This window comes from Haliaeetus albicilla, chromosome 11 (assembly GCF_947461875.1).
Source record: "Haliaeetus albicilla chromosome 11, bHalAlb1.1, whole genome shotgun sequence".
Classification (NCBI taxonomy): Eukaryota; Metazoa; Chordata; class Aves; order Accipitriformes; family Accipitridae; genus Haliaeetus; species Haliaeetus albicilla.
In genome coordinates, this window is record NC_091493.1 from 13,817,980 (window position 1) to 13,832,702 (window position 14,723).

At 39.9% G+C, this 14,723-nt stretch overlaps 1 protein-coding gene across 12 annotated transcripts in view; it reads right to left on the minus strand.

Annotated features, from left to right (window-relative positions):
• ZMIZ1 (zinc finger MIZ-type containing 1) overlaps window positions 1–14,723 on the minus strand; it is a 361,777-nt gene that overhangs the window by 30,942 nt on the left and 316,112 nt on the right. For 10 of the 12 annotated variants that reach the window (XR_011326825.1, XM_069796192.1, XM_069796197.1 and 7 more), the window contains 4 exons: window positions 7,470–7,584; window positions 4,362–4,579; window positions 2,719–2,917; window positions 1,445–1,735 (listed from right to left, as the gene is read on the minus strand). Coding sequence is in view for 11 of the 12 variants with exons in the window: in XM_069796192.1 (XP_069652293.1) it covers window positions 1,445–1,735; window positions 2,719–2,917; window positions 4,362–4,579; window positions 7,470–7,584 (823 nt within the window). In the remaining variant the exon portion in view is untranslated. The remainder of the gene's footprint in view (window positions 1–1,444; window positions 1,736–2,718; window positions 2,918–4,361; window positions 4,580–7,469; window positions 7,585–14,723) is intronic. The other 2 variants (XM_069796202.1, XM_069796196.1) reach the window with 1 other exon arrangement.

A 14,723-nucleotide genomic window follows, 5' to 3' on the forward strand; every position in this document is an offset into this window, starting at 1 on the left:
CAACAAGCAAATAGCACCTACGGGATCTGCAGAATTCCAGACCAGCAAGCATGTAACATTTAGGGGACTGTTCAGTATCGACTTCTTGGGAACATGATCATATTCACTTAGAATGAACAACCTGCTTCTGAAGCAGCAAAAAGGGATTTACAGTCTTCCTTAAAGTATGAAATTGGAAGATAAGAATTATCTGAACAAGCCACATTCTATGTTTTCTTAACTTAATTGTAGAGTAAGTGGCAGTATTTAGAGCGAAAAGCCTTCCTAGAGAAGCATCTCCTGCAAAAGCACATAACTTTTTACATTTCTGATTATTTTTTTTATTAAAAAGTTTGCAGATCAGGAAAGAAAGGTAGCTCAATAATAAATGTTTGCTGTATTTTCTGCATACCATGGTACTCTCTGCTGTATGTTTTCTATAAACTCTTACTACCATTGTTATAGTCAGGTCAATACCATAATATTCAACACCTGGAGTTATAGCTGTTGTTGTCGTCTCAGTTTAATTCAGAATTTTACCAGGAAATTATCTTTGAAGCTAGTAACTGGTGGCTAGATTTGTTAAAGACATTTAGGTGCATATAGATGCTGAGAGTTGGCGAGATTCTCAAAAGCATCTACTACCCAGTTCACACCAATTTGACTAGTAAAATGCATTGGTGCTTTTTAAAAAAACCAAAAGCTTGTCTGTCTACATCTTTAGGTGTCTAAATCTCTTTAAAATTTTGACCCTAAGTGTTTTGCCCAAGTTCATAATACAAGTCAATGGCGATGTAATTTTGTCTACAAAGCCACTTAGATCTCATATAACAGCACAGGAATTTACACAGAAATACCACACTCCAAATAAACTTGTATTAGATAAATACTGACACAGAGGGATTGGAGTTCAACACGATTTATATTCATCTCATTGTCCACGAAAATCAAGTTTCAAGAAGTTTGGAAAGCAATTGGTCTTTAAAATAAATGTTATTACTATTGGTGTTTATACAATGTATGCCCTGTATTGCCTTAGAACAACAAAACCATCCAAGAAAATGCAGATCACATGTATTGGGCTCAAATGAAGTATTTCACCTTCAACACCTCTTTTAAGTTGTCACGTTAAATAAATCCACTCCTGTGAAGGAAGTCTGCTTAAGGTCTGTGAATTCACCATCTAGCATGAGAATCTCAAAGTGACATTTTGAGGGCTCAGCCAGTTTTGGGCCTTTCTTGGTTTTAATGACTGTCATCTTGACTAACATAGCAAGAGCCAACCTGAATACTTTAGAAGCTAAAAAGGAAGAGCTGCTGCTGCTCATATTTTAATGGCAGTATTCCTACCAAGGCTGGAACAAAGACGTACCTATCATACAGGGATGCACAGTACACATTACACAGCATGCTGCAACTTTCAGTCAAAATAACAGTGTACGCAAAATATAATTTATTTTATTACCTCTCCTGGGTAGGGTCTCTTTATGCCCTGTATAGGCAAAGACTGGGGGCGTGGGCCTGGGTAGGCTTGCTGAGGCATCCTCTGCCCATGGGTGCTGAAGGGACTCATTCCAGGAGGCCGAGGCTGGTTCATGCCCATGGGTGGCCCACTCATGCTGGAAGGTGTCATTCCTGCTCCCATGCTTGCTGGGTTCATGTTGCCTGGCATAGAAGCAGGGCCACGAGGACCAGGCTGGTTCATAAACTGGTTGTTGTAAGCCTGAGTTGGACCCATCTGGAAAGAGGAACACACCTTCAACGGAAGAAGAAGAAAAAAAAAAAAAGAATAAAATGCGACATGCATTTAAAATGGGAGGAGGGAGCTGAACATGCTTTTGGGGGAGGGAAGAAGGGGAAGATTTATGTCGCATTTTCCTTCAATGTTCTCCAACATTTGATGGGCGGTGATGTTATTTATAATAAAAATTCAATTAGAAGTGTAGAAGGCATAAGAGAGAAAGACAGACATAAGTCTAAGGTGAGCAATTAAATCATTTAAATTGGCTAGTCTGTAAGGTAACAGGTTAGGAAGTTGGCTGTGTAATTACAGCACAACACTACAATTTCTAAGACAACATGCTTCTTTACATCACCTGGCATATGGGCCCATATACTTCAAAACTTAGAGAGGTAAAAAAGCTAAGGAAGAAAAAACCTGAATTGATCAAACTCTTGTTAATTTTAAGAAAAAATTATTACATTAAGTCATGACATGCTGGAAGCTATGGATCACCAGAAATGCATGTCTCACATCACTGTTCTCATAGACAACATTATTAAAAAGCAAATCTCTTTTCTACTGTTGTTTCCTTATTTGAAGGGAAAAAAAAAACAATCAACCAACTGTAGTTGGCAAAATAAACAACTACCCAAGTGGTATAAAACCTATTCCAAGATTCTGGAACATTTCACCAGCTACTCAGATTTAGAGGTTCACAGGGCTGGCAAAGGCAGCAATAATATATTATCATGTCAGATGCAGCCGTAACTTTGGGTAATCTTAAATTTTTTTAAGGGGCAACCTCCAAACTACAAAATACGCTTAGGCAAGATTTATTGGGAAAAACACAGGAGACCAACTCATACCTACGTACACACATTCCAGCAGTTTCTCATAAGCATTTATAACCATGCTCATGCACCAAAAACAAAAAAAAAAAAAGTAAGAAGGACAGCCCAATTCCCTGTAATGGTCCAGATCAGGCAGATATGAAGACATAAGGGTTACTCTCTTACCGGTCCATACTGGTTCATGTCCTTATTCTGCGTTTCCTGAAGGGCTGCCACAGTGGCTGTAGCTGTAGCTGTTGCTGTAGCGGCTGCAGCCGCAACAGCAGCAGCAGCAGCAGCTGCAGCTGGCTGGGTGAAATCAGCTGGTGGCCTCGTGTGTGGGGGGATCCCCATTCCTGCAGGGGTATTTGGGCCTCCAGGGTAACTAATGGGGAAGAAAAGAAAGTAAGAAAGCAAGAAGGAAAAAAAAGGAGGAGAGAATTAAGACATGCCTGGTGGATTTTCTTTTGAACATTGGCGTGATCCTCATCTGGAACTGTTCCAAAACCACGTATCAATGCCTAATGAAAGCCAGCAGGACAGGGAATTAGGTGTGCACATGAGATACAAGTGTTGCTGAGGTGCAACAGTCATAGGGCTGCCTCTGGGACTGCAAGTCACCATCGTCAGTTGTTTCAGGGGCAGGGGACTGCTTTGCAGCTCTGTAGCTTACTGTGAAGTTGAACTGAAATCCTGGAAGTTAATGCATGCTCCGTTTCCCAGTAGTGTAGGGGCAGATTGCACAGCAGCATGAACAGAGAGCTTCCTCCTCTACAGCGCGTTCATCTGCCTCAGTGGTGAATTACACCAAGTGTTCCCAATGTTGTAAAAGCATTCTTCCCTGAACCTTAGCAGAAAGGCCAGGAGAGACCCAATGCAATCAGCTCTACTGGATCCCACACAACGTATTTTGCAGTTCTTACCTGGCTCTCCCATTGATCATAAGATATATTAAGCTAAACCATGCCTTTCCCACTCCAAGACATCAACTATCTTTATAAATATAGGCCAGTATACTGTGCCCATTTTCGAGGTGTTAATACAAAGCTAAAGAAACCTTCTGACTTGTTCAAGGTCGCTCAGTAGACTGGTGGCAGAGACGAAAGGAGAGATAAGTTCCCCGAGTCCCAGGCTTATATTCTTCACACTACACTGACTATGCTAACAACCTTTTCAGCAGGCTTTGCAGAGGGACCATAAATAGTGGTTTCAGTTAAGTGCACTTACCACCCTTGTTTACAAAGCACAGACACAGAAAGTCAAAATGTAACAAAACATGGGCTATTAGTTTTGGCTTATTTCACTAAAGCACCATTTACTTCCCCAAAATAAATACACAGCTTGACCACCTCTCTTAACAAACATCTTCACCCCCAATTCTTTTCAAATTCCTGCTGTGGAGTAAGTCTTTGGGCAGAAATATCCCATTGCACGGGAACCTACTTTGCCTAATACTCAAGCTTATTCCTCCATACGCACGTAGAAATTATACCATCAATACCTTTCACATCCTGGTCTTATTAAATGTTAATCATTCCTAAGCCTGTGGTCTGTTTAACAATCTCTCTTAATTAAAACTTTATTTTGGGGGTTTATTAGAGCTAATTGATTGACCTAAGCCATTTCCATTTACCGTGATGAATTTCATTGCAGTTTGGGTAGCTGATTTCGGAAGCTGTAAAAGCAGTATGCACTTCAGTTAACCAGCATAAAATAGCTACTGAGACTTTATATAATTAAAATAAGCCCATGACACTTCTGCCAGGTCACTACAACAAGCTTCATCAACTATTTACATCCATTTTCCACCTCACACAAGTAAATCTTACCTGCCACCAAAGCCTCCACTTCCAGGATAATTGGGTCGTCCATACATGCCCTGCTGTATGTACGGCTGAGTGGAGCCTGCCTTGGCTGAAAATTGTTGCTGCTGTCCAGCAAACTGAGGGGAGTTGATTCCAGGGTTGCTGGTAGTCATCCCAGAAGCCATGGGATTTCCTGCTGGGTTCATAGGGTTGTTAGCATTTGCCATTGGATTTCCCAGCACCTGTGAGTAGAAACATGAGAATAAGGGGCTGTACCTTGAACTACATCAAGCAAATTAAGTTGATTTGCTGCCATTGATAAATTAAAATATAACCACCCTGTACTCTGAACTCTAATGAACATAGACCTTGTTGATGTTGATACAAGATGTTTTTCAGAACACAATGGTCTTGCTATTTCTTTTCCCAATTATTTGCTGACCAGTAGTAGATCAGAGCTCTGTATGCTGCACAACGTATAAGACACCAAAGAAAAAACTGCTTTTGGATGGCCTTGCAGTGTCTGGAGAACTGCATCATTAATGTAGACATAGATAATAGAGGCACTAACGAGCATTCTTTAGGATAAGATGTATCAAAATATGTAGAAGATCACACTGCGCAGAATCATCTAAGAAGGGTCAAACAGCGGACAAGTGAGGAAGACTACAGAAGACCACCAGAAGACTCCTGAAGACCACCAGAGACCTCAAATGTGTCTGCACGAGGGACATTAGCATATGAGAATGAGTTCTTGGAAAACTAATGAATATGTAAAACTTTTCTCAGAAATCTAATGAATATGTATATAGAACCTGTATATAAACTATGCCATTAACCTGATCAGGCGCACACAATAGGAGGAGAAATCCCCTGTGTGCCCAGCGCTGCAATAAAGGATACCTGCTTAATAGTCTTTTGACTATTGAGTCCTGATTTCGGCTTTTCACAGCATCAATGTCTAGGTGCACATTCCTGGTGATTTCTCCTTTTGCCATTTCGAAACAAGGCTTTCTGATCTCTAATTATCCTTCGCAGAAGATTTTTAACTAGATGGAAGCCAAACTAACACGCTTATGAAAAAAGTTACGACAAAGACCTGCTAGAACTATGCTCTGTAGGTGACAAATTCATCCGATGAAGAGAAAGTACGTGCTTTTTCTTTTTTTTTTCTGATGTATGACTTTGAAATAACTTGCAAATATTCAGTCCCACTGGCATACTGCAAACGGTACTATAGATGCAAAAACTGTGAAAGAATATATTTCAGTGGCTTAACCTGTTCTTGAATATAATTCTCTCTAAAGTGTACAGAAGTCTGACGGTTGTTTTTATTGCTTCTTAGGAAAAAAAAAAAAAAAAAAAAAAGAGTCCTCTGTTCTGTTCTTAAAAGGACTTGGTTTGCTTGTTTGAAGCTTTTTTTTTTTTTTTTCAACTGAACCAAAATTGCTATGATTTCCATTGAGATCCAAGTATGGCTGTTCATGGATCACCGGCATGGAAATCTGTCTCCTACTTGGGAAGAAATTCAGTGGTCATGATTTTTGCAGAAGACCAAGCTTTGGGAATTTGTGAAAGGGAATCGGTGAGCCCGGCTCACTCCCTTCCCTTGGGGAGCATGAAGACTTATGGGAAACCCTGTCATTCATTTCAGTGTGCTCTGAATAGCTATAGCCAATCTTTACATTCCAGAGTTTCACTCTTCCCTTGAAGTGATTCTGAAGAAGCATTTTCTTCTTTTTACCAAAGCACTTTTTTTCTTTTATTGCACATTCCTCTGAAGTATCATGAAGAGTTCAAGTAACATTACAGTGTTCTTATGACAGAACAAAACTCTGAGCCTCCCCCCCCCCCCCCCCCCCTTTCTTTTGCCTTTTTAAGTGTGAAAGATTTCCACAAGAAACTGTATTTCCATTTTCTGGCCAATGCATAGACCTATGTGTTTACTCAGGCATTTCTCTCCCAGATGCGATACCTTTTCTTTTAAGGTGTTAAAAAGAAATCAGTAATAATAAATCATGTTGTAGATCCTGTTACTGTTTCCTCTCTTTATTTTTTGAAGAAAGATTTTGCCAAAACCAGTGCTTACATAACTACCATGTAATTATCTATATGACTTTGCCCCTGAATAATTTCTTTTTCAAATAGCTCAATCTGTAACAATTTTGTTTTTCATTTTCTGACCAAAATTTAAAAAATTTAAAAAAATCCACAGAAAATTTTGTATGGGATCTAATGTCACTTGATTTGAACAAGGTAGAAAAGACAGGTTGGATTTATGTACCATTTGCACTCATTAAAGATGGTGATGTGTTTAGAGCACTTCATCTACGGTTGTCCTGATGTAAGAAAAGACTAGACTGTCTGAGAGCTTGATTTGTGCCACATCCCTTGGAGAGCACCCTGTCATACATAATTGGCATCTCCTTCATTAAAGCTGCTTCTTTTTGTATAGCATAATTCAATATAAATTGCAGAAGAAAAAGAGAGGTAAGAGCAGAGAAAACCAAATGAAAATCCAGTAACTGTATCTCTCACCTGGAAGCCAGGAGCTCATGCTTTTGCTCCAATGCATATTGAAATATTTTTGCAAAGTAAGGCAGTATTAACAGGAGAGGTTGAAAAGAGCACAGACTATAGCTGGTAGTTAGCACCTCAGCATGGGGGTAGACTTGGCACTGGATTTCACTAGCCCACAAGTATGACACAACCCCAGATAAAATCAACAATAACTGTCGCTTGATAAATCTAGGTAGATTTTTTTTTTTAATAAAACAATTCCTTAAATTCAATCTGAAATTCCCAAGAGGTTTTGGATCACCCCAAAATCATGCTTTTGGTGTTGAAACCATACAGTGCAAAATATGTGCTAAACCCAAGCCTGACATTTGCATGCAGCTAAAGGAGTTACTGACTCAAGCTTTCAGACAGCTCCTTTCCGATGCCACCAAAGAGGACACGACTGGAAAAAAAAAATGCACCATGTACAACAAAGAGAACGCAAACACCGTTATCTATCTCAAGAGGATTTTCCAAAAAGCTTTCCATTTTGCAAACATTAGTGAAAACCCGTATCTAAGCGGGGGCAGGGGGGAGGGTGGGGGTGGGGTGGAGCATAAAAACAAAGCTTACCTGGCTTTGAGAGGTGTTAGTCACACCCCATACTGTGGTGACCACTGATAAAGAGCCTGGAGGCTGGTTGGTATTTTGCTGCCAGGGAACAGAATCATAAGGGAAAGACCCATCACTGCAAAAACAAATGTTTAGGAGGGTAAGATTTTGGAATTTTAAACAGTGGCAAGTTGCTGGCAGGGACAAAGGGATTAACACTGGACGTTACCTTAACTCTCCACTCCTCCTTCCATTCTTCCATTATTAGCCTAATACTCTCAGAGGCACAGTTTCTTTAACAGCAACATGATCGTATCAAAACCACACAGAACTAATGAATTCCTTAACTATATTGAAGCACAGGGCTTTTACCATAAAGGTCTGTTACCAATGAAAGTAAAACTTAGGGGCAGTTTCAAACAAGGACACTAAGCAAGTTGCTCAGAAGCACTTATTTTTTGCCATCCATCTCAAGCTCTTCAACAACCACTGCTTCAGCTGCTTTGTATCAATTCAATTAGATTTTGAGACCAGACCGCAGCTCCACTGTCTGCACTGGGTCCCCAAATGGCCAGAAAAGCCTTTAAAGGAATAGCAGTTCAACATCATTTTGAAAAGTAAATTGAAATTCAGATAGTGTTCTCCCACACGATGGATAAGCTGCATGCCAAAAACAGTATTAGCTAATCAGCATTCTAGAAAATCAACTGCAGATATACAACACATCTTTCAGATAAATATGTGGATGAGAGGATTGGGTTTTTCCATTAGCTTTATCCACAGATACAAGCAAACATTTCTTACTGTTCTTTTCATATGAAAGCATCGGTGGTTTCAAAATGAACACTGGATAGGTACGCATCTAGTGTAATTAATGAAATACGTTAAATCCGGTGAAAGTAACTATTAATCCCATAACTGTAAAATATATTGCACTTGAAATTTGCTCGTTCTCATACTATTAACTTGTAAATTAGATTTCTATTTGTGTGTATGTACACATACACACATGATCTTTCCTCATCTATATATATATACCATTTAATACACACACATTGCCCTTTCATTTTCAAACACCATTGACTTGTACTTTATATCAAGAACTGCATTTTTGCCTAGACTATCAGCTATCACTAGAATTCTGTACAGGGCTACCTTGCTTAAAGAATCCATACAAGCTCTACAAGCACTTTATCCACATGCTTCAAAGCCCGCACCATGAAGCGCCACACAATTAACTCATACAAGACACGGTGAGACAACCAACCTGCCGAAGTCCTAAAATGGGCTCTGTGGCAGACCAGGGAGCTGACTCTCTCCCGTGTCCCCAGAGGGTACTCGAGGCTTGGACCACTTCTCCTTCCTTTTGCACTGTGAGCCAAAATCAAGGACTAGCTACGTGTTCATTCTTTAGCCTGCTCGTAACACCTAGTGTAAATCATTTAAGAATAGGAATTGCATTGCATAAAGTAGTACACACCCATGTGATAAAAACCACCTATGTCCCAAGTAAAAAATAATCTAATGACAGCAACAGCAACTGTGTAAGTTAAAATGAAAACAGTGAATAAATTTTACAAACAACTAGGAAATTTCAAACAAATTCCATAATGCTGTGCCAGCACAACAGCACTGTATTAGAACATAACTGTGAATTTGATCTGACCTATTTGTTTCAAAATACCCAACCTGAATTAAGCAATAAAATCACCAAAAAAATTAAAATTAATTAAATGAGGGAAAAGAATAATTTCCCCTAACAAATAATTAGGGAAAATGAACAGAGAATAGTAATTCTCTATAAGATGCTTGACGTGTAATGTTTATGTTGACAGCATCCATATAAAACAATGTATGAGTAAGGGCATATTTAACACCTTGCAATTAGTAAGTCCCCCTAGTCCATTTTTCTTTAAAATATTTTCTCTTAGAAGGCTGAAAATCTTGCCACTCTCATTCAGCAGCTCAGACAATGGCTTCAGTGACTAATGTTTGCAAGTGACACAATGCTTCAGCAAGTCCTCTCCACCAACATGGAGACAAATGATGACTAACCCAGAATTTGTGACTGCTATGAAGCCTTCCTCTTTTTTTCCTGCTCTGAATGATGCCTCCTACTTTACTTCCTTCTCTGGCTGTTTTTGATGATGTCTGCTGTGATTTTTTTGGCTATTTACGGCACATATGAGTGTTTGTATACTTCAATGACTACAAAGAAGCTCTCTCCATGACATAAGCAGTGAAAGGACTCACTGAAGCCATTCCTCTCTATTCCCCACTGATGTGCTGTGGCCAAGTAATAAAACCTCAGGGACAAGGCAAATGTTTTGCAAGTGTATGAGTAAATAAGAAGAGTAATGACAGGCAGGAATCAAACCACAGAGTCACTGAAGGTTCTTCTAATGCAAATATGCCATATGGTTTGTACACATACTCAAACTTTGAGCTAGCGATGCCTAAGCCTGCTGTTAAGAAGTTAAAACTATTTCTTCACTTTATTTGCCTCCAAAGCATGTTTCTCTTACCCATTCCTCTCCTTTACAGTACATGGAAAAGATTTCATGTATTATTCATCTATACCAATGGTAGAGTCAGAGCATTTGTTTAGTGGAAGGCTGCACTGGGTTCTCAAAGATTACACAATCACTTAATCTAATTACAAAGAAGAGTAAACGACTCAATTTTTACTGTATTACAGTTAAAACAGGTGACACCTCAAGAAACCACACTGTTGACATATGATGAAAGCCTCCAGCACAGGACCCACCATAACACATGAAAGCCAGAAAAAGAGACCAGGTACAGATTTGTTGAGAAATACTCATTGTGCACACTGAATCACATGACTATCACATTATCCAACACAGCACCTAGCTTTACATCGCAGACACTAAAATAGCGACAGATGTGCCTTGCAGAGCGTAACTTATACACCGTAATATACACTTACTCTTGTAGACTTCACTTCAGTTACCCCAATGAGAAATACACGTCATTCTTATGGTTTGCATTCCTCAGCATGATACTCTGGCCCATCACCAATTGTATGCATGTTTGAGTATGACTTCTGCCATAGCGAGTACAATACCCACCCGTTGTCCATCGCATGAAGGCTTCTTTGGTTTCAAGCAGTAGGAGATGCTGAAACACCTGCCACTCAACTAAAGGATTACTTGTCCCTCCACTTCACTCTTTCAACTTGTGTTTCTGTCCTTAGACAACCCAAAGGAATACTCCCATCATCAAAGGAAAATCCATGTAAGTACTGTAATGAAACGTGACCAATCCAATTCTCATTTGCAAAAGAGCAGTGGCTTTCCACTGTTATTATACAGAGCTGTGATTTATCCTGAAATCCCTTTCTTTAAACTTGAAAATGGCAGCCAATAGAGAAAGAAGCCTCAACCTCTCCAGCCACAGTGAAATGCTGCCCTCGACATTGTTCCTGTTGGAACAGTACAAGGGTAATTAAATCTCTCACTACACCCTGGAGGGCAGTGAGTCAGTTTGGGCTCAGCTGGAGTCCACTAAAAGAGTATTGACTAAATTTATAATAGTGTTAATGAACCTATACATACTACTGGTCAGCATTAAAGGCCAAACAGCAGAGGAAGCCATAGAGCAAAGAGGAAGAGATGGAGGGAAATTAATTCTCAAACTATGATGTAGTGAAACTGCAATCAAGGAATAAAGAGGAAGGATTTCTTAGCTGCTGGCAAATGTACTGAAACCACTGGTAATACACCACCACTCATGTCAGAGATGTATGTTGGTACTCAGGTCTAAACAGCTTCTCTTAATCCCAGTACTATGAAAACAGAACCAGGCAGATACCCACCCTCTTTGGAATAGTTACAGACTTCATGTCAGACACAGACTATTAGTTAATTCTAATAAAAGTTGCCTAATAAAAAGTGAGCTCCGCATAGTAAATTAATACTAGTGAATTACTGTAATTTATACATGCTTTGTGGCATTGTTTGAAAATGCTGTATTTTAAATATGTTTATGTTGTCATTAAAGCAGTTGTATGTGTATCTGATACTCTGTTTACATGTCTTCATTGATTGAGGAAGGAGAGATTCAGATGGTTTAGTGAAGTACGCATCCCTAGAGCATTGGTACTTTGCATGTTGTGGGGGAGGGTAAAAACTGGAATTATACCTTCCTGGTGATTTTCCACATCACTTGTTGAGAAGGCCAGGTGTCTAAAACACTACCTTTATAAAGCAGCTATCTCCGTATTAAACACTGAAAATCTATCAACTACTGCAGAAAAGCACCAGGTGTTGGCTTTCTCAAAAAAACTTTTCACTCCAAGCACTGGCACCAAGTTTCCCACAACTGGGCTTTGAGTGGCTAGTTTCTGTTGCTTACCCTCAAGCCAGCTGTACAGTTTTGCAGGGGTCTAATGTTTCTGAAGCAGTCATCCCACCTGACTGGTAGCTGACACAGAGTCCACACAGTCCTTTAAATCTACTGACCCTATCATAACTTCTTCAGCTGATGCCCAGATGAGCAGGTAATTGCCAGTGTAACACTGACTGTCATTCTCCCATGTCTTCTTTTGTCACCGGTGGACACCTAGAGAGGAGACCATCTGACGACGAGGAGTGAGGTGTCAGAGATCTACCCAGGCCAAACACTCCTTTGCAGTTACACACAGTCAAAAATCTGAACAGTCCAAATACAGCCCAAAACTGGGGCTCCTGATCTGTTCTTGCCCTCTGGCACCTCTCTGTATCTGCACCTTGCTCTACCTCTGCAACTGCCTCTGGGCACGTGTGTGCTCAGGGTGCCGAGCACCCCTTGGCTGTATTCTTGGTTGGAGCCTCTAGGTGACACTACTTTAATACAAACTAAAACATAACAATTTCCAAACAAGGCTCCTTGCTCCTGCCTCACCCTTCTTTCCCCCCCCTAAAAGCTCATCTGTCTGCAGTGGAAAATATCACAAATCCCACAATCAGAACAGGAAATAACGCCCTGGCTAACTGTAGCACCAATACATGCATTTCATGCCCTTATTGTCTCACAAGTTAGGCAGCTTAGCTTCTTTCATTCCGGTTTATTTTTTGTTTTATTTGGATTTCTCAAATGAACACCACTCACATCGCTTTAATTATTAACATGGATTCAGTTAGCAATCCTTCTTGATTAGGGCACCACCATAAACTTATTTTAACCATACTCTTACTTAAGAAAAAGGCTGTTTTGCATGGTGCAATGCAAATACTGAATTTGAACCGCCTTTTTCCTGTGTTCACGTTATGGAACAGGCATGAATTTCACCACATTTTTAGCATTTTCATATCAGTATAAACAAAACCTAACAACTTCTTTAAAAATAAAATCACAAGAACAGATGGAATACTATTAGCGGTTTCCTGCAACACTAAAATGCTCCAGGAAGGACTTCAGCTAATTTTTTCCCAATTTGATAAGCCAGGAATCCCTGGCAATCTATTAATAAATAATGGATCAAATGGCTTCTTTTTTTGGGGGGGGTTGGGGTCAAATTTCCACTGAAAATATCCTTGGCCTTGACTACTAATTTGCAGAAAACAATGCGACACCTGAAAGCCAAAATTTGTTTCCACTTACTGGCAATCAAAAACATTTCAGAGATCTGCTTTTGTCTTCTTTTTAAAAACCCTGGACATTTAGAAGGAAACAACTAACTTCTTATTTTTCATCAAGACTTTTTTCAGGGGAACAAAACCAATGCCTCACCAGCAGAGATACATGCACCATCTTCATATGGCTAAAGTGCTGGGCCAAAGTGTTTCAACTTAAACAGTTAAAATTAGTTTTTAGTCTAGTTGACAGATATTAAACCACATTACTGTTAAAAAATCTTCATAACACAAAATTTAACCAAGTTATTCCTTGACCTTTTGTGCTGTGTTTTCTGTAGACCGCAGAAATCGCTCTACACAATCCATTCTCTGTTCACATGGAGGAATATGGCAGAGCAAGGAAACACCCATGTAGAAAGGACATGAAGACCACTTACAGTCAGCAAGGAAATATGAAGACAAATTGTAAAGAAAACAAAGAATAACTACCTCTGTACATCACACACTGACATGAAGCAAACTAAAAGTCGATGTTGTATACAGGTATCCTAAGGTGTTTACGGTAAAGATGAGGAAAAAAAAGAGGATGGTATAGGAAGTTTGTATACTAATACTGGCTTTGGATGGCTAACAGTAATTTACTTTTGACTGATGCCATCTATGTGATGCATACCTTCCTCAAATACACTCCTCTATTTAGTGTTATTATTTGAAGAAGTTTAAATTCTATTGGCATAAATTAAGGCTCCATCGTGTATTTCACTAAACAAACACATAAGACAGAGTCCCATCTGAATCACTGGGTGTTTTTATGTAATGCAAAAGTGAAAAAAAGCAAATTTGGAAGCATTCTGCAAGACTTTATTTCCCTCTACTTCTTAATGGCGTGCCTCCAAACATTCAGATCTTACAGAGAAAATATACAACTCGAAAAATTATCCCCCCACAATTTCTCAAGTCTGTTGTTTCCCTCCACTCTTTCCAACTAGATGAATACATTCTCTAACCCTTTGGAAAGCTTCAATTCTCCAAACGCACAGAGGATCCATACCTAGTCCTTCCCTATCAAGAAAGAATTACCTCAAGTGTTGTTTCAGTACTGGACATTGCCTGTAGCAGGCTATGAGCAACGTAAACTGAAGAGGAGGACTGAGAGCGGTTAGAAATTTCATCATTCACTGTAAAAGGAAGAAAGGCTGTTTTCTGGCAAACCGTTTGAAAACATAGAAGCATTCTGAAGCCGTTCTAGGTGAGAGATGCAGGTGAAGCAGTCAAAAGGTGAAAGCAGCAAGCCATTTATCAGCTCCGTGTTTTGGACAGCACCTGCAGCTAGCAGGTGGCTATCACCCCCTGCCTCTGCTCTTTTAAATATCAACACACACATTTACAATAACCACTCATGCAGCCACACACATACGCACAATACAGCCGCTTGCATGGAGACTGAGATGGCAAAACCGAGCCCGCGGTTCAGCAGGTGATGCGAAGTACCTCTGGAAGCCGAAAGCCCTTTACTTTTTCTTTATAGTCCTGACAAGGCCTGTGAGGCCTGGATGACTTATGACTGTGTGAGGTGGGAACGCTGCCTTCATTTCACATTGGGTTGTTACAGGTCAGGCTGTGACATGCTTGCTGCTGCTGCTTCCTGGCGCCTTACTCTACTACACACAGTCTCATCAGTTAGAGCCATGCCTAC